Source organism: Crotalus tigris, unplaced genomic scaffold (genome assembly GCF_016545835.1).
Source record: "Crotalus tigris isolate CLP2741 ecotype Arizona unplaced genomic scaffold, ASM1654583v1 scf7180000024386.1433019, whole genome shotgun sequence".
In the NCBI taxonomy this organism is placed as follows: Eukaryota; Metazoa; Chordata; class Lepidosauria; order Squamata; family Viperidae; genus Crotalus; species Crotalus tigris.
The window spans coordinates 183,382-211,042 of NW_024100556.1; the positions used below are offsets into that span (position 1 = coordinate 183,382).

At 39.6% G+C, this 27,661-nt stretch overlaps 1 protein-coding gene across 1 annotated transcript; it reads right to left on the reverse strand.

Moving 5' to 3' along the window:
* Positions 1-251: 251 nt before the first annotated feature.
* Positions 252-26,542, reverse strand: SNX30 (sorting nexin family member 30). Its single transcript, XM_039328969.1, has 9 exons — positions 26,091-26,542; positions 11,833-12,021; positions 10,530-10,640; positions 8,851-9,009; positions 8,227-8,422; positions 7,655-7,854; positions 3,888-3,974; positions 2,117-2,269; positions 252-1,098 (listed from the first exon to the last, which is right to left on the reverse strand). The coding sequence occupies exons 1-9, from the start codon at positions 26,262-26,264 to the stop codon at positions 1,039-1,041; spliced, it is 1,329 nt and encodes a 442-aa protein (XP_039184903.1). The 5' UTR covers positions 26,265-26,542; the 3' UTR covers positions 252-1,038.
* Between the last annotated feature and the right edge of the window lie 1,119 nt (positions 26,543-27,661).

The window sequence follows — 27,661 nt, forward strand, 5'->3', positions numbered from 1 at the left end:
CAAAGACAATATCAGAAGCACTTGAAAAGCTGAGTTGATCCATTTAGTAAGGAAAAGGAGTAGCTTCCCTCCAGATTCCTTAAATGTGTCAATTTATTTCAGAACTGATCAGTAAAAAAAAACAACCCAAAACTGTAGTTATAGTTACTATGTGCTTGTTTAAATACCTTTTACTAATTTATTTTGAAGATGATTCCCACAGTAAAAAGCAAGGTTAGGTGACAACAAGAAGTTTGGCATGAACTGAGGCATGACATAAAGAGTAGTTTATCACACACATAAACCAAACATTTTGAGAAATCAAGAAGTTACCTGGATTTTCATTCTTTTTTAAAGAAAAACAAACAAACAATACTGGATACCAACTTTGGGAATCATATAAGTTTGTTTCCTCTATCATCCCAAAGTTGAAGTCAGAGTGTGCACCATATCCATAGGTTAGATTAGAAACATTTTACAAATATTCTATACATTTTCAATATATTATATGGAGACCATTACAACTCCTGTTTCTACATTAAATTAAATATTTCCCATTCTGCACAAAAAGCTCACATTAAAGAGATGCTACAGAATCCAACAGGTGTCTTACATCAATCATATTCCCTTTCTATATATGAAGGGAAGCAAAATCAGGACGGTGTCAAGATGGAACTCCTGTTGTGTCACAATCAACATACCTTATCCTGACCGATTTGAAAAAAAGGAAGGGCAAGTTGGCACCTTGCATTTAAGAGTCTTTATTTTTATTATGATTTTAGTGTTCCATTCATCAATTTCATTTAATATAAAGTGGTCCAAGAGAAAAAGTGCTCTTGCTTTAACTTCCATCATCCAAAGTTCACATAGTAAGAATGTTCAAGATGGTTTCATTAAAAAGTGGCAAAAAATGTACAGTTCAGAATTAGCACACTTGGTGTTTCTCCAGGAGAAAAAAAATCATGAAGATGTATAGTAAATCTTCAGTATAATTAGTGGTAGTGATTCTGAGCATTTGGTCAATGTCCGTGGTTCAGGAATTCAGAAAAAAGCTGCAACTTATTTGGTCTCAGTCTTATCTTGCAACAGTGGTATAATAGACTCCCACGCCGTAAGGCACTATTTGAACGAAAGAAACAGATACAACAATTAATAATGTCATTCTAAATCAAATAGTCATAAGGAATGATCTTATAATAATGTCATTTAATGCTTAAGTGGCCTTAAATAATACAATTAAACAATTTTATCAATATCTGCATTTCCAATACAGTAGCTGCAAAGGCACAATTTTATGATATGATCAATAAAATTTATAATAACCATTTATTCTATTAAATAATAGGTTTTTCTACACCTTGTAGATCAGGCATGTCAAACTCGCGACCTCACGTGATGTCACACGACTTTTTCCCCATTTCTGGCAATGGGGTGGGTGCGGTTTCGGCGTGATGCATCCTGCCCGCGGACCGGCAGTTTACATACCTGTTGTAAATTGTCTTTCTTTATGTGGGATATCTCATATAATTTCCAAATCTATCACCTTCCAGATGCACTGGAATTTGTATTTTCAAGATTTCCCACCTATCAAAGTTCACATACTTTTGACACACACGAAAGGTAGGTGGGTGGGTGGGTGGGTGGGTGGGTGGGTGGGTGGATGGATGGATGGAAGGATAACCTTTATTGTCTGGCAGATCTTAATCATTTAACATACACAAGTGTCTTTTTGACCAGTGTAACTCTGCAAGGTCCTACCCAAAATAGATTTAATGGTGGCATTACAAATAGCCTTCTATAACCAGATGACTCCCCAATGTGTTAGAAGGACAATTCCTAGAATTTGCAGCCAATCTGGCCCATGATGTGCAAGGTCAACCTATGCTATGGACCGTCATTTACTGGCAAACTACAAGTGTAATTTCCTGCTCTATCTGTGTGGACAGGATTCGGCCTCATCAGTGGCAGTATAAAACAGCTAAAGCTTTAACAAGATTAGTGCACCCAGGAAGAAAGAGAGAGCAATTCTAAAGCTTATTACATCAGTTTTATACTCAACGGGCATCAGCAAGTTAATCAATAAAATTACATTCAACTGCTTTCCTGCATCTTCCTAGTGGCAAATTTAGAGCATTACCTTCTCGTAATATTGGATGTTTTTATCTGCTATTCCCATCAGCAGCTGCCTAAAATCTTGCCGTTTGTTGTTCTGCCATCTGTCCATGTCAGCCTTCAGGTCGGCATTAAAGCACTCTACCCGGTCTTGACACTTTTCAACATCTGTGGGCACCTGGAAACCAAAAACGAAGCAGTGCTGTGGAAATAGGTTCTGAAAGCTTTTTAGACATACCTTCCAATTTTTCACAGGTACCTCGATTAATGATTGCTGCAGAGTTCATAAAGTTCCACTTATTCTTGAACATATGTAAAGTTCCACTTATTCTTGAACATATGTACTCAAGCTATTACTTACTACAATTGCCAGTTATATATAATGGCCAAGTACAAAGTATGAATGAGGGTCCTGTATACTAAGGAGCTTTTTATTTCTTACCTATGCAAATATCAGAACAGTCTAAGTTAAGGATAATGTACCAGACAAGGTATTGGATTTTAACCAAGGCTGCGTGGATATAAATTTCTCAGCACAGATCTAAAGTATATTGGGTAGCAGGATCCAATCTGGGTCGGTCCCCAGGACAAGAGTCTTTGCCTTCTAAGCTTTTGGACTGGTGCTGGAGCCCATTTTCAGGGAACGTCTCCCTAGAAGAGTGTGTGTGCTGTTCTCTGTGTGGTATTTATAGTGTCTGTTGTAAGTGGCTTTTTAGATGTTGATTGGGGTATGTTGATGGCTGGCTTTTAAGTCCTTTGGGTATATATTATATTAGGTAACTTTACTGAATTTTTCTTTCAACATGAGATTGTTCAGGCAACAAAATGGAGTTACTCCTGCATGTTGTCCTGGGAGAGATTTTCAAGCTATTGCACACAGAATTTGGTACATTAAATCCAGTGAAACTTACTCCCAAGGCAAGGAGTTAATACTTCCTCCACAAAATAGTACTGATTTTAAAAAAAACCAAACCTGTAGATTCTTGCACAAGAACAAATACAGGCAGTCCTTGATTTACAACAGTTTGTTTAGTGACCGTTTGAAAGTACAACGGCACTGGAAACCTACAACCATTTTCCACACTTATGACCACTGCAGCATCCCAATGGTCACATGATTTACATTCGGATGCTTGACAGTTGGTTCATATTTATGACGGTTGCAGTGTCACGGGGTCACGTGATCCCCCTTTGTGACCTTCTGACAAGCAAAGTCAATCGGGGAAGCCAGATTCATTTAACAACTGTGTTACTAATTTAACCACTTCACTGATTCACTTAACAAATGTGGCAAGAAAAGTCGTAAAATGGGGCAAAACTCACTTAACAAATTTCTCACTTAAGAACATAAATTTTAGGCTCAATTGTGAGTATAAATTGAGGACTACCTGTAGCAACAAAGGAAACACACAACAGCTATCAGGAATAAATTGAAGGAAATATGATATTATGTCTGCAAACAAAACCAAGAACTCATCTCATTGTGACTCACAATGCCTCAACTATTTATAGAAGCTACTTCTGTCAGGACACAGTTTTCTAATTAAATCAGATAATACTAATTATAATTAAATAGAGTTGAGATACTATACTTCATAAGAATTCTTGCTTATTTTCAAAATAACTTCTTTCACAAACCTCATTCACATTCTTAGTCTCAGTTCAATAGTGTTGGTATTTAATTGAAACAAGACGCTACTACCCAATGTATAGAAAACATTATTGGAAACCTTCAGTAAAATAAACTATTGAACAGACTCCTCATTCAATTTAAAAGCTTCTCCCCCAGAGCAAACCTTGGGACGGTCTTCTCTCTTGAGGACCACAGCTTCTAGTTTGGCTTCATATTCTGCTTGAACTTGATCTCTTTTCTTCAACACATTCTAAGAGGAGAGAAGAGAGAAAAAAGTGCTGCAATTAATTAAAGAAATTGTAAAAGTCAATAGTCTCTTGTTGTACTATAGGTAGTTCTGTAGTTCATTTAATGACTGTTCGAAGTTACAACACTGAAAAAAAGTGACTTAAGACTGTTTTCACACAACCAGCCCAAAAGGGAACAAAAAGACCCAGGCACCTCTCCACCAGCAATCAGCACCCAGATCAGCATAGATTAACTCCAAGGTTAACTTCTGATCAACAATCAAGTAAACAATACCCAATCAAGAGTCAATAGTAAACAGCCCAACCAAAGAATCTCTAAGACCACCCCCACCAACACTGACAGGGCAAGTCACCAGAATATAAACTGCCAGCAAACCGCACTCCTTACTAGCACTGATGATGTTACCTAGTTTGGGTATGAAAAGTCTACAAGAAAACAAGCAAGCTCAGAGAGTTGTAAGTCAAAGACTATCTGTACAGGAAAGCTTCATTTTTCTAGATCTCATTTTCTGCATAGTGACGACAAGCACAATACATCTGAAACCACAGGGATTCAGAAAAAAATAATGCAGGTAATCCTCAACTTACAAGCATTCGTTTAGTGACCAAAATTACAATGGTACTAAAAAAAGTGACTTATGACCTTTTTCATACAACTGTTGCAGCATCCCCATGGTCACATGATCAAAATTCAATTTTTTTTTTTCTTTATAAAAGGTGGGGAGCAGAGGGTTCTTCACAAACTAGCATCTGTCAGCCTCCCCACCAGTTAGGAGTTTTTTAAACAAAGATCCCCTTATTTGTTATTATTAATAAGTGTACAACTCTTTTGCTTTTGCATACATATTTTATTTATTTATTCATCCATGCATCCATATATTATTCCACTCTTATGCCTAGAGTCAGTGGTTCATCACTTCAGCAATATATGAGCAAAAACTACAATCTTCATTTAAGTGGACCAAGTCTAAGACTGAAGATTGACAAAGGACAAAAAATACAGAGAACAGATGCAATATCCACAGCTCAGTCTCCCTCGCCGTTTAAGCCTGTATTCAGATCAATGTATAAATAAGGCTTGGTCATATCAATGTTCATACCTCCTCCCATCAGCAATCATTAACAATGTAAATGCCTCAGATTGCCTTAACACATGCATCTTCCATTTACCCAACCAGGAAAATCATACTGAAATATGGCAGGCAGCTTGTGATGGATGCGTAGCCAGTAAATGCACGAACTCAGGAAATCTATTTCCTTTATTTACCGGTACATCTATCTTCTTCTTCATTTATATCTTAAAATGTTATTTGGGGGCCTTTTTACAAATATATATTCAGCAAGATGGCTTGCAGAGTTGAAAAAAATCAACTTGAACAGAATTAAGTTAGACTGCAATTTAGGCTAAGGATTTTCAGCTATTTGTCATAGTACAGGTGCTCCTCAGCTGACAGCCAAGTAATTGGAACCAGAACTCCCATTAAATTTCCATTGTAAAGGATGACATTATGTGACCACTTCACTTAGTGACCGTAATTCTGGCAGTCCCAGTTGTCACCATCCCAGCCTGGTCCCTCCCAGCCCCAAGCACAGTAAAATAAGGAACTGCATTCTCTTTAGTTCCCCCCCCCCCATCTCTTTCTCCTCCATGTCTGCTCTTTTGCGGCTGGCAGAGGTGACCAAATGGCCAAAGAGGTGGGTAAAGAAAATCAAAGCACCCCTGCAGTCACAAAGTCCTAGCAGGCAACCAAGAGCCAGAATTTTGATCAAATGACCATCGGAGTGCTGCCACAGCCATAAGTTCAAAGACCAGGCATAACTATCATTTATTCACTGCCAACATAACTTTGAACCGGTGGCCGAACAAATGGTTCACTGACTATCTATAAATACGAAAGTCATTCAGGTCAAATTACGTAACCATGTAACCCAGTAGTAGCAGCAGCAGCTTGCAGTGTTCTCATAAGACTTTCTCACTATTTTTTTTTTTTTAAATGAAGGTGCTATGAGTTGAAAGCCCAAGTCCCCAGCATGCAAAAGATGTGCTGTACTACTGAACTAGCTCCCTTTCCAAAAAAAAAAAAAAAAAAAGTCTTAGAAGTTAGCTACATGCTAGCTATTCCTTTTGAGTTTAAATGACGGTAGGAGAAAGCAAGTTGGGTCATTCTTTAGAGATGACTAATAAAAACAAAAAATATATATTCTGCCCAAACCTGGGCATTTTACAACTCCTGGGCCATATTCAGTCCTTTGACTGTCCCTATCTGGCCCATATGAGGTCAGTCAGAAATTAGAAAATAAAATGTTAAATAAGTGGGGGAGGAAGAAGAAGCTGAGTGCACTCCTTTAGTTGGCTGGTGAAAAAAAACTTTTCTGCACTTGCAGCAAAAGAGTGGTGAGGCGAGGCTCCCTCCTCTGTCAACACGAGGTGGCAGCAGAATTAAGTTCAGCCTATTGGTTCAGCCCTCCACAAAATCCCAGTTTCTCATGCAGCCCCTTGGAAAAACGAATCGTCCACCCCTGTATTACGTTGCATTTTATTGCTAAAAAAAGATACCAACTTCTTTTTTCTTTTAAAATTAAGCCTGGAGAGATTGCAGATTTCTCAAACAAAACAGTTGCAGTTTCTCAAGAGAGATCCGAGGACAACAGTGCATTTGCCAGCTGAGAGTATTTCAAATGTTTTAAACTACTCTAGCACAAACAATATTAACATTAAAAAACTAACTCTTTACCTAATGTCCAAACATTCCACTGGGGACTGTTTGTACTAACTCTGCCCAGTTGTTCTGTCTCATCCCAAGAGTTCTTATTGCTCTGCTTTTTAAAAAAACGCAACAGCAGTCAGCATGAAGACCACACAACCTGGCCCTCTTGTAACTCCCACAATCTACATATGGTAAGTCATATACCAGAAACACACAATTGGATTACATTTAAACAGCAAATCCTCTATTGGCTATGAAATCTAAATATAGGATGGATATGCAGCAAGCAAGATGTTAACTCTCCATTCTAATGGCAACAACCTGTGTGTGTGTGTGTGTGTGTGTGTGTGTGTGTAGAGAAAAAAATACATTATACATTACAAAAGTCCTATGTCACATGTGAACCACTGTTAGCCAAAACTGAGAGATACCACATGGAATAGATATGCTAGACCTTTGTGGGGGACTAGTGGGTAATAATCCTCTGTCTTTATCTGCAGTTTGTTGACAAACTATTGGCCTCTCCCTACCCAATCTTTAGCATGACTGACACTGAACTATTCCAGGATTTGAAGAATAAAACCATAAATTACATTCCAGGCTCAAAGTTTCAAATAACTCTGCTTAACTATAAACATCACTAAACTGAGAGCAAATCACATTAAGTAATAGAAAAAAGGAAATTTGCTCTAGAAAAGAACATATTTCTGAAAAATAGCTCTGACGGTGGAAATTATTATTAATCAAAAGTCAGTTTACATCTACGCCAGCAATAAAAGTTTGCATTCATTGTTCCGTCAATTTGTAGTCTGGAGGCAGAAACACATAGTTTCAAGGATGCTAAAGTGGAGTTTTTTAATTAAAACATGTAAAATTTCAAGTGATGGGTCAAAGAGTTACCTTTCCTTTAAAGAAAACACTTGGAGCGCTATTCAAGGCACGTACAGACATCTATCTTGCAATCCGCACATTACCTTCATGGAATCTGAATATAGGATATATTCTCGTAAAACAGGCAGAAAGTCTTCAGTCATATCTTCGCTCAATTCCTCAAGGGCTGTGCAACAGTTTCCAATGCAGGCTGATACTCCTTCAAGAGGTTCAGACACCTCTGTTTCTAGTGCACTCCAGGTTGAATAAACAGGACCATATTCTCGTAGTTCCACTAAATATTCTGCAGCAGATAAAAACGAGGAACAGAAGACTCTGTGTTTCAAGATTATGAGACCTTTTTTTAAAAAAAATCAAATTCAATTTTGAAAGGAAATATTCACATTTGGCAAGAAGGTGAGAAAATCAGAAACTATTCACACTTGGGAAAACTTTGGAGAAAAACAGTATCATAAGAAGCAAAATAAGGAGAAGAGATATAGAAATTTAACAATTTAACAACTATGCCCAATGTGTCCTTCCAAAATCTTTTTGTACAGCTCCTTATGTAGCACAACAAATTTACATCCAAGAGAAGATGAATGCATGCATCTTTCACAATTTGTTTCTTGAAAACAAATTGTGAGTTACAAGGGAATCTATAAGTTCTACTTACCCACTTCCTCTTTGATTATCCGCTGTGCTATTCTATCAATAGTTCCTAGCTTCAGAGAAAACGTGTCTAGATAGTCTCCCATGGCAGCAAACTCCAACGGTCGACTTCTTAATTTGTAGCTTCCTGTGACATATTTTACCGATTCTCCCATCTTAGTAAGCAAAGCCATTCCTTGTTTTTTGTAAGCATTAAGATCCTGGTATTGACAGAATGGTTAATAAATTTACAGCTTTGCTCAAAGTATTCACCCTCATAGAACTGTTTGATCAAGAAACAGTCACGTTCATCCCACTGAATTTGTTATAGTTAAACTGTGGACCATATGGGTGATTTTAAAAAGTAGAAAATTCTTAGCAATACCTAAGTGACTATTTTTAAAGCAATGAAGACATCAAAGTGAAGTAACTGAAGAAAAGAAGGGTGTTCTTGGCTACTGAAAAATTCAGTTGTGTTTATTTTATTGTTCTCTAAACACTACAAGCTCTATACTAAAAGACAATGCCCAGCACTAATGAATTAAAGAAATGTGTATGTTGCTGCAAGGAAATGTTCATATTCTAAGGACTTGCACCTCTAATTACAAGTTTTGAAAATCAAATTCTGTGTGGATTCAAATTCACTTACTTTGGCTGTAAGAAATACATGAAAATGTTCATTGAAAGAAAGTACTGGATGGTCCGCAATCCTTTTTAAGAATTTATCCAAGGCCTTTCTCCTCGTCTCAACAAATTCTTCTGAAAAACGGTCAACAACGCCTTTGACTACAAATTTTTCTGGAAGAGGCTGGGGAGGGGAGGAAGAAAGTTACAGGAAACAAAATTCATAGGGATGTGTCTGTATATGCATGCATATATGTACAGTATATGCACACGTGTGCTTGTGTATGTGTACAGTAATTTTTGCATTAATATCTAGATAATTGTGGGGGAATTAAAATCCACCTTGGAACCTGACATCTCTCCTTGATGTTCAGGATACACCTGTTCTGGTAGCAGAATCAGTTTTTCCCTTGGTCCCAACCCAGAATGAGTCAGAGGCTTTGCATTTTCTTTGGATTTGCCTGAACTCAAACTCTCAGGCCAATTAACCAGGCAATACTTCCTCCCTACAGCCCACCTTGTCCTTCTGTTTTATCTCAAAGACATCTGGCTGTTTTAAGAACACTTTATTCCCTGCAGAGCACTAAGAAAAGTTGTGACTCAGTCATCATGGCCCGCTATTAGTTGCCAGCTTATCATTGCAATCTCGGAGTTAACGATAAAATATAGTTAAGACTGCACTGCTAACACCATAAGATCACGTCGGCTGCAAATTATTTTCCATTTCTGAATATTAATATTGATGTTTATAAGGACAACCATTTTGCCACTAGTACTTCCCAAACATGCATTTTAAATCTCACAGTGGTGGCAATTTTCAGTCACCTTTAGCTTGTTAATGTCAGGGAGTAGAAGATGAATTAAAATGCATGTTAAAAATCCCAAAGATCCCAGTAGACAAAGTCAATCTAATAGACTAACCCACTTTATAAAAAAGAAAGTGCTATTAGATAACATGATTTGAAAGTGAGCATGTAAAATCAAATACATGCTCACTCTGTTATAATTTACTTACAACTATAACAGAGTCTCAAATTTCTGTTGCTATGTGAGAAAGTTGTTAAGTAAAATTTTCCCAATTTTACAACCTTTCTTGCCACAGTTGTTAAGTGAATCACTGCAGTTGTCAAGTTAGTGACATGGTTGTTAAGTGAATCTGGTTTCCCCACTGTCAGAAGGTCGTAAAGGGTGATCAGATGACCCAGGGACACTGCAATTGTCATTAAATGTGAGTCAGTGGCTAAGCATCTGAATTTTGAACATATGACCATGGGGATGCGGCAATGGTGATAAGTCACTTTTTCAGTGCCATTGTAACGTCTATCAGTCACTAAACAAATGGTTATAAGTGGAGGACTATCTGTAGTACATCAACAACAAGCAAAGACTTGTTACGCTATTTATTCATAAAAACGTGCAGTTTCAAGAAGTCCTGTGGGCTTCTGGAATTTAAATCTAAATCAATTATTAGAAAGCTATAAATCAAATTTTATAAAATTAAAACTCTGAATCATAACTTAGTTCAACGGAAAATGTTCAGTGTACAACTGACATCTTGATATATTCTGAATCCATTTTTTCCTCCATTCAGTTGTGTCCAATTCTCAGGGACTGTATGGACGAATAATAATGGGAAATGAACACTGTTTTTTTTAAAACAAAAAAACAAAAATTGTATGCTGGTGACTTCGACTTACTACCTACAGGAATGAGATGAGTTGGCTGAGATTCCTCCAGTTTATTCTTGAGCCAATCAAAATCCTGGTATCTTCGGCGCATTGAATACTCTGGCAAGTCAAACTCAGCTCGAGTGGTCTGGAACAAAAGAACAAACATCAAAAGTGGTAAGAGAACAAGAAGGTCTACTGCATGAAAGTTAATGTTCTGCACCTCTTAAATAAAATACATTCTTTCTGAACACTGCAAAGTTCGTGTTTAATTCCTTTTGCAAACTGTGCAGCATTTCACAAGCTGAGTCACTCAAGCAACTGAAGAAAACAAAACAAATTCTGAATCTTCCCTTCTTAGGCAACTTACAGAGATACAGCATTGTGATAGTTTTCAGGTTGTGCGTGGAAAGTGTGATGGTCCTACTATGATATGCACAAAAGACAGAAGAAAAAGGTCTTCGGAGAGAAAAGTTTGAATTTTGGCAAGAGCAAATTTGTGGGCAAAGATTATTTACATGTATGCAATCTATCTCTGCAAAATTTATGCAAAATTCTACCCTTTTGATTTTAAAAGGAATTTCTTTCTATAACAAATCCAAAATCAAGTTGTTGTCTCATCTATAGCTACAAGCCACACATATATGTCTTTTTCGTGTTAAGCTCAGTTCCTGGTGGCTGCACGCACATACTTATGTCGTATACTTGGATGTGATACAAAAGTGTTTTCATCTAGGATAGTGTTTTATTTTACTTTTCATATAGCCACAGTTCTCAAATTTCCAGAAGGAAAAATCCTCAGAGAATGCCAAGAACATAATACAGTTGTGTCCATGCAAACCATTTTACTTTTACTTGAATAATCTTACTTCCCTTTCCTTTCCCCATCCCCTTTTTCCTTCAATGTCCTAATTTTTTTTTTAAGACTATAAGCACAGGGAAAGGTACCGTGGTCTCCAATGGGTTGGGGCCAAGATTTTCATTCTTATTTGAAACTGGGTAGGCTGTAGAAGCCTTTCCATTATTAATGTTCAAAACATGCAACTAACACCAATTAGAAATGGAAAGTATTTTAGATCTTAACCAAGCGAAGGAAACCAAACGTACTGCAAGGGGCTCTTGCCTGCTCCCAATAGGCAGATTATTTTAGTTTCTTCTACAAGAAGAAAGCAATCATTCTGACTTGACAATTTGACAAACACTCTTAGAACAAGAGGAAACAAACTTTTAGAACGCATGGGAATCCAACTGCTACTAAGCATTTCAAGGAACCCGAAATAGAGTAAAGTTGTTTTTCATAAAAAATAAGATTCTGAACAGAGCAACTTATCTTGTGGTACCTTAGTTGTGACACGGTAAGTGATGTAAGTCTCCATCGTACAGACATGCTTTTTGGGATCATCAACAGTGACAAAGAGGTCCCTCATCTCCCCATCCAAGTCATCATCCAGCTGTAGTCTATTAAGAAGCGAGGAAGAAGAGGCTGGACTAGAAGTATCTACAGGAGTACCATTGGGCAAACTGAGATCCTGGAGGAAGACACAACAATCAGGTGTGGGAAAGAGACAAAAACCAGTTCCTGAGGTTCAGCCACAGAGGTGAACCAGCATAGAGATCCACACATGGGATCCTAACGGATATTCATTTGTAGAGAATATTAGTATAATCTGATAATAATATTTAGTATTAAGATTTTATATAGACCATCAAGTGTTCAATGCTTTATGTTATCTTGTGATTTTTATCTCAGTGTAGGCAACCATTATCTTTACTAGTAGCAGAATGAGGCTGATTCTTTTCCAATCCACTGTTCTCTCTTCCTAATCCAAAAAGTCAACTTTCAAATCTTACCAAAGGATTGTTTGCTAGTTTCCTCCATTCTGTTCTGCCAGATACATATGTGCTTATTTGTATTTTGTTCCTCTAGTCTTTAAGATAAGAGTTCAATTACTAATGCCAATATTTCCCTAATAACTTTAGTGAAATGGATTAGAGCCAAAACCTTCAGCTAAGGAATTTCCTTCTAAGCCAATTTATTCTACCTTCTCCAACTCCTTCAGAAGAAGCTGGAAGGGCTCTTTCTGCAGCTGTCTCTGCAAAAGAGGATGGTTGCCTTCTGGCTAAGAATTATTTTTTTGCTGCTTCCAGTATCTGGGGATCCTCCTCATGTTCAGTTTTAGACTTCTGGAAATTCTGAGATTTGTAAATCAACCAAAAAAAAACAGTACCACTGGATTAAGAAAGGAATATTTGTGATCTTCTGCAGGGATATGCAAAATTCACCAGTTCAGGAAAAGAGATTTTTCCATAGAACTCTGGAATGTTTCATTCCCCCTCTAGACCAGTGGTTCTCAACCTGTGGGTCGGGACCTCATTTGGGGTCGAACGACCATTTCATGGGGGTCGCCAAACAAGGCTGTCCGCCATTTTTTCCCCCTTTTCTTTGGCCACGCCCTTGGCACCCAGTGATGTATAAGTGGTTGGGGGTCACCACAACATGGGGAACTGTATTATGGGGTCGCGGCATTAGAAAGGTTGAGAACCACTGCTCTAGACCATGCTGAGCCTCCTTTGGATACCACTTTAAAGGCACTTCAATGACTTCCAAAAATTAATCCTTTTAAGTCTGAACCATACCCACAACAGCATGGTGGAAGAGCTTTGGTATGGTCAAAAGAGGAAATGGAATGTTCTGTTCTCAAACTCTTTACTACCATGGTCTTTGATTCTCTTTGTTTAAAAATTATCTTTTTGTTTCAGAAAGCACAGTTTACATAAAGGTAAAATAAGTGATACTTAACACTCCTGAGATTTCATTAACTCAAACCACGTAGCTTTTCTGGCAGTGATACATTAGTGGTTTACCACTGTTTTCTTCTGTGGTATTTTTTCCACTTTCCAATTTAGCTTACAGCCCTGGCATTTTTAAAAGGATCAGTGGACTACTTAATGCATAAACATTTTGTTTTGTTTTGTTTTTCCACCTTCCAGTGCAAATTGCAGAATTGCATATGGATTAAAAACATGAAATGAAAAGCAAAGACAATTCTTCACTTTTGTTGCTTCTTTACTAAATAAATTGAAAGTAAATCTTATTCATCAGAGATTACATGTTATTGTCAATTTTGCATAATTGTCAGTTTTTAAAACAACAGAGGCTCATGGCTGCAGATGAGATAAAGCAAACCATCGGCAGGAAAAAGTTTCTATCCCATCATGATACTTACAGTCTGTTTATATTACAAAGAAGATGAAATCCAGATACTGCAGTATATATAAAGTATATCCTAAATGTTTATATTGAACTCATTGTCCAAATACTACTGTACAAAATTGTTGCTATAGAAAAAGCATCAACTGGCTTACAAGAATTTCAAGATCTGCAGAATGACAAAAGCTAAAATGATTTCAAGACGAAAGTAGCTACTCATGAATTAAGATTGACTTCAAAAGGGAAAGGGTTCCTCATGAATTAAGAGCAATATATGAAATACTGCCTAAATAGAGCTAAGGCTGTTAGAAGCACTAACTATAAGGAAGTGGTAATAATAATAATAGTAGTGAAGTTGGAAGGAACCTTGGAGGTCATCTAGTCCAACCTCCTGCTCAGGCAGGAAACCCTACACCATTTTGGACAAATGGCTGTCCAGTCTCTTCTTAAAAACTTCCAGTGTTGGAGCATTTACTGCTTCTGGAGGCAGGCTGTTCCACTGATTAATTGTTCTCACTGTCAGGAAGTTTCTCCTTAGTTCTAGGTTGTTTCTCTCCTTGATTAGTTTCCACCCGTTGCTTCTTGTCCTGCCTTCAGGTGCTTTGGAAAATAGCTTGATTCCCTCTTCTTCCCTTTTCAACCTTTGCTTGGTGGCCCAGCTGGGGGGAAGGGGGGACAGGAGAACTGGGCCACATGAGCTATAAAGGTTGGGGCAGCTCGACTTGTGCAAGTTGAGCTGCGTGTACAAGCATGCTGGCCCACCGCTCATGCAAGTCGAGCTGCACACTCAGGACTAGGCGCTGGTCCACCACTCACGCAGCCCAGTTCCAAATAGGCCACAGCTCAGCAATGGGCCACAGCCTGGGCGTTGGGGACTCCTGTTGTAAGGTATGGACTTCAATAGTAGCCAAATGAGAACTAAGTGTTTGTGATAGGAATGAAATCTTAGCGATTTCTTGGAAAAGAGTACAGTAATATGGAAACAAGCATCTCTGAAGATGATGTGGAATGTGTCACCTGAATAAGCATATTCCCTACTGCAATACGCATTATAAGGCTGATTTTTCTTTCAGAATTTTTTTCCTGGCTCTTTGGAATAATATCTTTGTTAATAAAAATACTCTCTTCCTTAGGTAATAATATTACTAATGATTTAGACAGTTACATTGAAGCAACCTTTTCTATTTTGTCAGTTGTTTCCTGAACTGCTTTAAGTTACTTCTGCAAACCATATTTTTGTCTTGCCACATAAAAAGCGGGTAGCTAAACTGGTTAATACACGCTCCATATAGGTAAAGAAAAGCTAAAGGGGACTGAAGACCTACGGACAGGCAAAGGAAAGATCTTCTAGATGGGCTGATTTCTTCCATGCTAGCTGATCTGTTGATTCTGTTAAGGAAGGTTACCAAAGGAAGATAATTGTCAATGGAAGAAAGGCTAGAAACAATTCTGGTCTTCTAGTTATACTGAGGTCCTGACATACCACTATTCAAGAGCATTAATGTGCTTATGCCCCATCTGACTTAATACTTTTAGAATCTTCTAGGCGTGGCGTCGCAGTGGTTAGAATGCAGTACTGCAGGCTAATTCTGCTGACTGCCAGCTGCCAGCAGTTCAATCCTCACCGCGGCTCAAGGTTGACTCAGACTTCCGTCCTTCCGAGGTTCAGTAAAATAAGGACCTAGACTGCACTTATCTACAAGGAGAAAGCCTTGGAAATGAAAGTAACTAAATTTTACCAGAATTGGGTCACTGATAAAGGAAAATTAAGTCCTGAGTATTCATTGGCTCCAGTTTCCAAGATACAGCTTCAGGTCAAAATTGCATTAAAAAAGTTCAAAATTACGAGGGGGATGTGCATAAGATTATGCTCTATAACTTTTCTACAAAATGTGATACAGCAACGAGAATGGTTCCACACCAATCATTACAAATTTATCTTTTTATTGATACCACTAGCACAACTTTCCACTCATTTAATGGTTTTTCATGTAACATTTTCATGCTTTTTCACTCTGCAAGAGGTTCCACTGTTGTAAACTGGAGCCCAGTAGCTCTGCCTTACTCTGAGGCAATTCCAAATCCCTGACCAGGTCATTTAGTTCATTCTCTGAAATTAGAAGTGGTTCAGGAGGAAAATATGGTGGGCTAAAGTTTGGGTCCACTCACATAGACGGCTCCGGATCAGTTGCATCCTGCTCATCATCTTTATCACCATCTGAGAGTAGGATTCTGGTGGATCTGGAATTGGCAAATACTCACCATGGGGTACAGGACACAGTGCGAATGGAATGTCTGGATATTCCACTGTCCACTTCTCCTTTCTTGAGATCTCTTTTGCAAATTGGGGGAACAATGCAAAAATAGCATGGTTGGTGGGTTCCCTTGACACCATTGGGACTGTGAAAGGCACAGACCTTTTCTTCTTGCTTAGCCAATGATGCAGATAAGTTGCACATGTAATGTAACAATAATGAGGGACCTAACTCTTGCCCTGATCCCCTATTTTTCATCCAAAATATAGGTGGTATGCCTTTTTTACCACGGCAGTCATACTGCACTTTTGAGATGCAAATGTAACCTCACCACAACTGAAGCAAAAGATACCTGCATTGTTTACACAGATTTAAGGCATCTTGGCTTCACACAACTGTTCCTTGGAAATGTTAGGCAATGATACTTTCACAAGCCATCAGATGTAACTATATGCTGTATAGAACTGACTAAGACAAATGTGCCTTGCAATAAAAGAACAATAAATTACTGTTAGGTAATAAACTTTAGTTTCAAAGTGAAGATAAATTTATACACTTCCATGTGGTACCATTTTCACTGTTATACCATACTTTGTCAAGAAGTTACGAGACATCATGATCATTAGACACCTCTCTCCCTTGTAGGCAAATATATTTATTTATTGTGGAATATATTTATTGTGAAATATCTTGAAAACCTTAGCCAACCAGCACCTTGACTACCTGTTTTCTAATTCATCTAATCAAAATATGTAAGAATTAACATATTTTATCTTGGAGGTCAATAATTTCCCAAAATTTGTAGACCAATGTTGTTGGGGGCAATATGCTGACTCTGTAAACTGCTTAGATAGGGCTGTAAAGCACTGTGAAGCCGTATATAAGTCTAACTGCTATTGCTATTGCTACTTAAAGAATAAATGTTAGTGTGCTATGAAAGAAACCACCAATTTCACTCTTGACATACACATCTTTACAAATACAAAGAATGTCCCAAAAATCATGAATGACTGATTGGCTTCTGCATTTAAGCAATCAGAATACTTTTGGCATCACAATTCCCAAAATTATGTTCAGTTTTCAGCTTCCCATCACATTTGCTACAAATACGCTTGTTTTTATGTAACTCCTGCAAGCATTCTCCAGTATCTTTCTCCCCAAATACACATAGACTTTTTTTTTCTGGCTCATTTCTACATTATATAAATTACCAGAGAGGTTATTTGGTTTGTTGAACAATGTAGCTCATTTCTCAAGAAACAGCAGAAACTATGAGGCAATGCAATCTTCTTTGGAATAGGGACCTTTCATTAATAAGAAAGATTGTGATGCCATGTCTATTTCCTGCATCATTCCATTTAATCAGTGTGACACACTCTGTTACTTTACAATGTCTAACATCTTTATGCTTGGTATATTGTACAGTATTTCTTATACATTAAGAAACATCTCAACCATAAATATGAGATGGTCTTTACATGCACATCTAACTTCAGGCTTTATGCTAAGTAACTACTGTTAGAATCTACTATCAAAGGGCAGTTTCCTCTCAGTGGATTTTGTCTTCAACCACAATGCCATATATGCACCAGATGCAAACACCCCTTCCCCAGCTTGGTAATGCATCCAAGAAAATGACGTTTCCCATGTTCATGGAAAAGAAGCCATCTTTCTTTTCCTCCACTGAAGTGGAAAAGAGCAATGTCATTTTTCCACTTCAGGCTAAAATCAACCTCTGTTGCCACTCCTTTCTCTTCTGCAAGGAGAACATCCAGAGAAAATCCCAGTAGTACCTTGAAAAAGTTCAGTGGGAAATTAGATCAAGTTTCCTTTTTCCTCAAAGAAGATGGGAAAGAACAAAAGAGGGATAATAACTTTCTCTCTGAATGACATTTTAAGGACATGTGGTATTGAATTTCCAACCACCACATTCCTATCTGAAGTCCTGTTTGTTCAAGTGTTATTTCATAACTTCTGTGCCAGCAAATATACAAATATACAAATAAACCAGCAAAGCTGAAAGCTTCTGAAGTACTGAGAGCGAACCTATGACACACAGGTCAAAGGTGACGTGCCACATTTTGAGGGACACACCAGCATTCATCAACACCTGGCAACAACTATTCTCCCCGAATTACCTCCCAAAATGAACAAAAAAAAAAAAAAAGAAATATGTGACCCTGCACCCAAGCAGAGCTTAAAATGGATTCTCGCCATCTATGTCAGCACGCGATTCTGTCATCTTCAGAACTGTGATTGGTGGTGACCCGAAAGTGTAACTTTCAAAATGTGATAAGAATGTGGCAACCGCACAGTTCAGTTGTCTTCCAAATGCTGCACAACAGGGTGATGGTTTGCATTCCTTTTTAGGGTGCAAGCGCACTCGATAGCTGCAACCACAGCCTCCAAAATAAGTGCATTATCAGTGATCGCGTGAAATCAACTTTTGCATTCATGTGAACAAAAGGTTTGTTGAACTATAAATGGCTACCTAAAGAGTTGTTTCTCTTTATTCAGGAGGAGGAGTGGGTGACACACCAGCATAGTCAAGTTAGACGTTTTCTGAATGGTTGACAGACTGAACCAAAATGATTCGCCAACGCTGTTTGGTTTTGCTTAACCTTTAATTATGCTTTAAAACCCAATGACTAAAGAGCCCAATTAATCCACCGCTGTCTTCCTTAAACAGAAAGACTGCACGCAACTAAAAACTACAGCTGCTAAATAAAACCTCACCAAAAGCTATAACTTAGCCAAATATCATCTTGACAGAGGCGTATTTGTGGGAGAAGCAGAAGTTGATAACTCTTGAGAGAAAGAGAATATCCCAACCAGGCAGTTGCAAATGATCCTGAGTCACTGGAGGAAGAAATAGCATCACAAACTTCCTCTTCTCTCATCTCTGCAAGAGAGGTTATGCTAAATAAACATTTGCCAATCTGGACAGATTTTTATGTCCACTTTGAAGTATGTTTATAATCTTACGTGCCAGTTATTGTACTGTATGATTTATTGAAGTTATGCAAACTTTCAATTTTCCTCAAGATTGTATCAGCTTGAGAAATATCCAAGACATTTATACTTCTATACATGCCAGCATGAGCAAAATATTCTTCTGTTCTATATTGGAATTTGATTATGGGTTTTCTAAGTTTGAACCCCTGCTGCTGCATTGGCCCAGCAATATCCGAAGGTAAAGACATCAAGTTGTCTAGTTTAATGAAGAGAAGGACGAGGGGGGGCATGACAGCAGTGTTCCAATATCTCAGGGGCTGCCACAAAGAAGAGGGAGTCAAGCTATTTTCCAAGGCGCTTGAAGGCAGGACAAGAAGCAACGGATGGAAACTAATCAAGGAGAGAAGCAACCTAGAACTAAGGAGAAACTTCCTGACAGTTAGAACAATTAACCAGTGGAACAGCCTGCCTCCAGAAGCAGTGAATGTTCCAACACTGGAAGTTTTTAAGAAGAAACTGGACAGCCATTTGTCCGAAATGATATAGGGTTACCTGCCTGAGCAGGGGGTTGGACTAGATGACCTCCAAGGTCCCTTTCAACTTTATATTGTTGTTGTTGTTGTTGTTATTGTTATTGTTAAGCTTGACTTCTGATAACTACATAGGTATAACCATGCAGTTTTCTTGGCAACTATGTTTCCCCACTGCCTTCTTTTTCAATATTTTTCAGTATTTTCTATCCTTGGCCTTAGAATTCCCGAGTTCAACCTTCCTTGTTTCTGAACCTAGACAAGATTAAAGAGGTATTAAAAACCAGTAGCTATAAGAATAAGCTGCAAGATTTCAGTCCTCATGTAGTTATTTCTACTCTTTTCAATCTGGAACTGACTGAAAAAAAATTCAACGTTCTTAAATGTATAGCTATAGAGGATAAGAATAATTATAGCTTCCATGTTATCCTGCGACACCTAATACTTTGCTAAAGCATTGATCTCTTATAACTACTTTGAATCTTTCAAGGTCCCTTTTTCAAAATTAGCTGTAAATGAAAGCCTATAATCACCTAAACCAGTGGTTTTCAACCTGTGGGTCGGGACCCCATTTGGGGTCGAACGACCATTTCACGGGGGTCGCCAAACAAGGCTATCCACCATTTTTTCCCCCTTTTCTTGGCCACGCCCCTGGCACCCGGTGATGTATAAGTGGTTGGGGGTCACCACAACATGGGGAACTGTATTATGGGGTCGCGGCACTAGAAAGGTTGAGAACCACTGACCTAAACCAACACTTATGTTAGAGGGAGGGAAAAATCATTAAGTTAATCCATGTTGACTTAAAATATATAGATTTACCTCTGGACAATATCCAGCATCAGACTGCAGTTACTGTAATTAACTTTCTCCATATTGATATTGGCTAAAAAAGGTAAAGCAACCTACATTATTAGGTTGTAAAAGCCAAGCAGTATTGATGTTCACTCTGGCAATAGATGAGATATAGTTCTTCACAACTTACTTTTGGTAAGTAGACTCCTATATGAGGCAGGCTGATTCAGTAGAATCTGTGAACTATCAAAAAAAATAATAATCAAGCATTCCCTTACTCAACCTACCTAAATAGGACCTAGATGGGACCTCACAGGATTCATCTGTTAAAATAGTGAAATTTGCTGATGATACAAGGGTCATCAGCCTTATTCAAGACGGTGATGAGTTCAGCATGTAGATGGGAGATTGAACAATTTGCCTTGTGATGCAGCTGTTAACAATCTAGAGCTGAATATGTTTAAATCCGTAGAGATGAGAGTGGATTTTAGGAGGAGACCTTCTATTTTACTACTACTTACCATATTTGACAAATTTATTTGACAAATGGCAAATCTAGACAGCGTACTAAAAAGCAGAGACATCACCCTGCCAACAAAAGTATGTATAGTCAAGGCCACGGTTTTCCCAGTTGCAATGTATGGCTGTGAAAGTTGGACCATAAAAAAGGCTGAGCATCAAAGAATTGAGGCCTTTGAACTATGGTGCTGGAGAAGACGCCTGCGAGTCCCTTGGACTACAAGGCAATCAAACCGATCAGTCCTAGAGGAGATCAACCCTGACTGCTCTTTAGAAGGCCAGATCCTGAAGATGATACTCAAATACTTTGGCCACCTAAAGAGAAGGAAGGACTCACTGGAGAAGGGCCTAATGCTGGGAAAGATTGAGGGCAATAGAAGAAGGGGATGACAGAGAATGAGATGGCTGGATGGAGTCACTGAAGCAGTAGGCGTGAGCTTAAATGGACTCCAGAAGATGGTAGAGGACAGGAAGGCCTGGAGGAATGGTGTCCATGGGGTCGCGATGGGTCAGACATGACTTCACAACTAACAACAACCATATTTGACAGTACGGGTAGTCCTCGACTTACAACAGTTCTTTTAATGACCAAAATTACGACAACACTGAAAAAAGTGACTTATCACTGTTTTTCATACTTATGACTCTTGCGGCATCCCCAGGGTCACGTGATCAAAATTCAGATGCTTGGCGACTGACTCATATTTATGACAGTTGCAGCATGATCACCTTTTGCGACCTTCTGATAAGCAAAGTCAATGGGGAAACCCGATTCAGTTAACGTTACTAACTTAACAACTGCAGTGATTCACTTGGCAAGAAAGGTCGTAAAATGGGGCAAAATTCACTTAACAAATACCTCGCTTAGCAACATAAATTTTGGGCTCAATTGTGGTCATAAGTCGAGGACCACCTGTACAATATCAGCAGGGGACTGAAGACCCTTGGGGGTTCTGTAATCCCCCAGGACTTGAAATGGACACTTAACATTAGAGCCATCATTAAAAAGGCACAAAAAAAATGTTCTGTGTCAATCAGGAAATTCAGACTGCTCCATGAGCTATTGATACTGTTTTACAGAGGAATTATTGAGCTTGTCATAAGTACTTTTTATAACCGTTTGGTTTGATATAGCAACCAAATACGACAAGAACAGACTCAAACAGATAGTTAAGACTGCAGAAAGAATCACTGCAACCAACCTGCCTTCCATAGAAGACCTGTATATTGTGAGGGGCAGAAGGAGAGCTGAAGAGATATCTACAGTTCCTTCACATCCTGGACATAAACTGTTTCAACTCCCCTCGGGTGGCACCACAGGGCATCGCAGGCAAAAACAATTAGACACAGGGACAATTTTGCTGAACACTTAATTCTCACAGTGCTACTGTATCTAACGTCTATGTGTATTAACCCAAGTAGTATGGCTATAGCATTATTATTTATTCTTATTATCTTTCTTACTCCCCCTCCTATTGGTATTATTATGATTATCATTATTTTGTTACTTTGCATGTACACTGAGGACTTCTGTACTGGGCACAAATTCCTTATGTGTCTAACCACACTTGGCCAAATAAAGTGTTCTATGACTATTTTAACCCTATTCCTTTTCTATCCCTATCCCTATTTTATTCCTATTCCTATTCCTACTCCTCACCCTTACCCCTATCCCAGTGGTTCTCAACCTTTTTAATGCCGCGACCCCCCCAACCGGTCGTACGTCGAGGACTACTCAACCGGTCGTAAGTCGAGGACTACTCAACTGGTGCAGCACCGTTTGCAGAATGGGACTTTTGGCGGGCTCAGCAGGGCAGAGACAGCCTGGACAATTCCTATTGGCTTTTGAAAGCCAATAGAATTAGACTCTATTCAAGAGAGTCTATTCTATTGGCTTTCAAAAGCCAATAGAATAAAAGGGAGTAGCACAGCTAAGGAAAAGGGGAAAAAAATGGGGGACTGCGCTGTTTGGCGACCCCCATGAAATGGTCATTCGACCCCAAATGGGTTCCCGACCCACAGGTTGAGAACCACTGATCTAAATAGAATGAGAAGAACATTTGCTAAAATAGCCCCCTAAAACAATAAGATTACAAGTAGTCCTTGAATGGATGAATTGGAACTAGAATTTTGCTCACTAAGCAATATATTCCTTAAGTATGTCATCATGTGATCAGACCTGATTTTATCATTATGCAATCCAGCTTTCCCCACTAACATTGCTGGGAAGGTTGCAAACTATGATCACATGACCAAAGGATGCTGCAACTATTGTAAATACAAGTCAGTTGCCAAGCACCCAAATTGTCAAAACTCCAGGACTACTTGTACAATGGCATACTGTAGGTTATATTGAACGAATGCCGCTTGAAAAGAGAACTTTGAACTATGCCCCTGTACCATTTGGAAGGTACAGTAGATCGATGGAGAAAGTTTTTCCCCAGGAATAAGAGGCTTAGTACATTTATTTACAGCAAAGGTTGCAAAGCGGGCTCTTGAAGAACGACTAATTCTGTCATCACATTAGCAAAATGAATGCAAACCTGTTGCCTGTTCACATGCCAAACTTATTTGATACCACAGCAAAACCTATGTAGAATTGTTAACATTATAAGGCATCTGCTCTGTGATTACTGTAATTTTCCTGTCTGTACAATAACCTCAATTAATAATTTAAGGCCTGAACATGCACTAAAGGATGCACCTGTTTGGAAAGGATCTTTTGAGGTTTCCAAATTGTAAAACAATAACACAAAACAAAGCCATTTCTTATTTCGTTCATTTGTTACAGTCACTAATGTTGCAGCATTAGTTTATCAATCCATGTATGATCCCTATTGGCAATACTGCCTGAACAACTAAGTTCATTCATTTATTAGCTGTTTGGCTGGTTACATCTGATTTTATTTTATTACAGCTGGCCTGATTTAAATTAATGGCTTATGTACAGCATTGCAGTTTTGTTTATTATGCTGGAAATTATAGGCTGTTTTCTTCTTATCACCAACTTTGGCAACAGATATTTCTCCTTTGTAGATTGCCTGTGGAGTAGGATTCCTGCAACAAGTAATATTATAGTTGGACTGAGATATAGCATCATTCCTTTTCTGGTTGATCTCCTGCCAATTTTAAGAATATGTATGATATTGTGGCAAGCTTCTTTGACCTAATTTTCACAGTTAATGGCTGTTTCCTGAGAAATGGAACCTGTATTGATTGTTGTATTTATTACAATGTGAATAAATTGATCAATGCCATTGTTGATCGATGTCTTGAAAATACTTGTAATAAATACAACAATCCATACAGGTACCATTTCTCAGGAAACAGCCATTAACTGTGAAAATTAGGTCAAAGAAGCTTGCCACAATATCATACATATTCTTAAAATTGGAAGTAGATCAACCAGAAAAGGAATGATGCTCTATCTCAGTCCAACTATAATATTACTTGTTGCAAGCATCCTGCTCCACAGGCAATCTACAAAGGAGAAGTATCTGTTGCCAAACATGATTTCAGATCAGCTCTGATAAAGAAAGGAGCATGACTGCCAAAGCATCAGCCTATATATTGTCTCGTAGTACATAACCAAAGACCTAGTTATCCCAGAAGGCCCGGGGACCCCAGGGGATGGGTGAATTCATGAGGTAGCACCATGGTTATTCACATCCTTCCACCTATTATTCTTTCTTGTTCAGTTCTGTTTTTATAGTTATAAAATTATTTTTTAAAAATAAAATAGATTTATATAACTGTTTATATTTGTTTTATTGGACTTTTGTACACTGCCCAGAGTCACTGTCTGTGAGATGGGCAGTCATATAAATTTGAATAAAATAAACCACAGTTTAAAAGCTGCAGGAGGTCAGTCCACATAACACACTGAACCAAAGGCAAATAAAATACACCACTTGATTTAGTGCAATGCTGTTTGCCTTGTGGAATATTTTAGGTCAAGCTATTCACAAGCTATTACTGTAGTCTACCAACAGGACACAGGAAAAAAAGGCAGATGTGGTTATCTTTACAACCTTCTCTAGGCAACCCTGGGAATGAGCCGCGGATTGCTATTCACAGCCAGTTCTGTTAGTCTGTTTGCCCTGTTTTGACAAAGATGCAGTGACATCATCCTCACATGGACTTTCACTGATGTCTCTGCAACCAGCAGAGTAGCAGCTGCTTCTGCCAGGAGTAATTGCTCTGCTGATTCCCCCTCAGTGGGAGAGGGCTAGTAAGCGGAACAGCACTTATTCTTTATTCTCTCATCATCAGTTGGTGGTGGTCAGCCCAATCCTTCCTGTTCTGTTACTCAAAGAGAAGATATGAACAAAACTTTACAGAAAAGTGCAGGGGAACAGCTGCAGACAATGGCAACAGGTTTATTGTTCCATCACAAGTACTCAGTGAGAGTAGTAGTAAATCTTCAGGTGGAAGGAAGGAGGTGGGCATGGCACAAAGACCCAAGTCTCCTTGTAGCACATAGTAAAGTCAAATGGAGAAAGGTATGAGCAGCTACTACCTTCATCTGACTTCAGTTTCCTGCCAGTTCAGTGGAAGAAAAACTTAGATTAAGGGGAAAGGGGAGGGCTCCCTTCTTTTCTCCAGGCTCTATTTTGTTATTTTACCTTTCCTCTGCTAATTTGTACCCTTTCGTTCAAAATAAAGTGTATCAAGCATCTTTTTTATCAACTATACAATTGCACTTCTCCTTGAAGCTATTAGAGGGAGGGCTAGCCTTGAAAACAAGAGAGGTAACTCAAAGGAATACAAGCAACTAATTTACGTGACCCTTTTAAGGATCTTTAAAAAGTCCCCCCCTCCATATAGAGATCGCTTCAACCACACTCGCAGTTTACAACACACTACTCCACGTCTGGGAAACCAGGGGAAACTTGACAGTGAAACGGAGGAGCTCTCTGCACCAACCCCCAACATTCCTGACTCCCACGACACGTATAAATAAACATACCGAGGTTTCACAAGCTCCACCAGCGCGCACCACTGCTTTCGCAGGACCACTTAAACTAGCAGCCCTGCAAATAAAAAGCTACCGATCTGCACGGAAACTTGCGCTCCTCTTCGCTCGACAAAGAGGCTGCCGCGAGGACGACAAGACCAGCTGGCTCTCCAAGAGCTGGATTCCCACCATTTTGGCTCAAGGGACAAGTAACTAAAGCCCCCCCCCCTTCAATGTTTGCGTCGCTGGGAGCTCCTCGCCACCACAAAATGCAAACGCAACCGGCCGGCCGTGCCTCTCCTCCTTCGCAAGCTCCTGCGCCTTCCCGTAGTAGCCCACCCGGAGGCCACTCGGAAAGGCGCTCTTCGCCGCTTACCTTGTCGGCAATGCTGCGAGGCAGTTGCAAATCCGGGCTGGGCGTCAGTTCCACGCTGAGCTCCTCGCTGCTGGAGGCGACGGCCAGCGGGTGCGGGATGTCCTGCAGGGATTTAGGTCCAGACGAAGGGAGCGCCTTGGGAGTCCCCGCCCCGCCATCCCCAGCTACAGACATGGTGGAGGCGGAGCAGAGGCGAGCGGAAGCCTCCCCAAGCCGCCGCCGCCGTCGCTTAGAGGCCGCTTGGGCTCAGCCGGAGCCGCGGCCTCTTGGAAAGCCGCCTCCGCTTTTTACGCCAATCGGCAGGAGGAAAGCGGCGAAGGGAACACCGGCAGAGCTCCGCCGGCCGCGGCTTTGCAGCTGTAACGCCGTCGCCTCCTGCCTCCCGCAGGCAAGAGGACTCCCCCTCCCCTCACTTGCTGAGCGAAGTCGCGGAAGATACAACGTAGCTACGGCGGCGGCGGCACCCAGAGCAATTTCACCCGGGGAGACTCCGCCCTCGGCTGAGAGCGGGCGGCCATAGGCGGAGGGGAATCTGCTGCAGCTGCTGCTCTTTCGCGCATTATCGCCCTCGCGTTCAGACGCGGGCTGCTGCCTCCCTTCCCGACGTTCTGAGGGAAGCTTCACAAAGGCGCCACGACTCCTCCACACTTGTCCTGGGGCTATTTGGAGGAATTCGCTTCTGGCCTGGCTGTGACTTGCAAGACTGTCTTTAGATCGTGTAAAGATAACACCATCTTTAGGCAGGGTACCAACCTCCCCTCCACCACCTTACCGTCCAGTTCGTGGACTACCAAGACAGGTAGTCCTCGACTTACGACCACAAGGGAGCCCAAAATTTCTGTTAAGGGGAAATTGGTTAAGTGAGTTTTGCCTCATTTTACCACTTTTCTTGCCTCTGTTGTTAAGCGAATCACTGCAGTTGATAAGTTAGTAGCCCAGTTGTTAAGTCAATTTGGCTTCCCCATTGACTTTGCTTGTCAGAAGATCACAAAAAATGATCACATTCTTGTGGAAAACGAAAGGACTCTTACGAATTCCAAAGGGTTTTAGCAGAGAGATTTATTGCACAGGTTTAGAAGCAATAGCCACAAGCAATTCTGAACCCCGAGGGTGGGTTCAGACTTCAGTTTTATACTTTCCTTTTCTCAGGAACAAAGGAATACACATTGTAATACACATGGGTATACAATGGAGAGTTTGCTACATACATTGTATCCAAGTGCAATGCACATTAGGTTAGTCACATACTACTAACAGCACTATTCCAGTAATTAAGCAGACACATCATTATTCTAGTGATTGTTCATCATTCCAGATTAACATGATCTTGGGACACAGCAAAGGTCATAATTATGAACCAGTTGCCATGCATTTGATTTTGATCACATGATCATGGGGAGGCTGCAAAGGTCGTAACTGAAAAATGGTCATAAGTCACTTTTTTTAGTGCTGTTGTAACTTTGAACAGTCACTAAATGAACTGTTGAGGACTACCTGTACTATCATTTCCAGACAGCACTTAGTCCAGGAGAAGTGATTGAAAAGAAGGACTAGGGGTGATATGATAGCAG

Coding starts and splice junctions, on each gene's coding strand:
- SNX30 (XM_039328969.1), bottom strand. CDS start 26,264: ATGTCTGTAGCTGGGGATGGCGGGGCGGGGACTCCCAAGGCGCTCCCT. Junction 12,022..26,090: donor CTCGCAGCATTGCCGACAAG/GTAAGCGGCGAA, acceptor GTCTTCCTCCAG/GATCTCAGTTTGCCCAATGG. Junction 1,099..2,116: donor ACATCCAATATTACGAGAAG/GTAATGCTCTAA, acceptor TCGTTCAAATAG/TGCCTTACGGCGTGGGAGTC.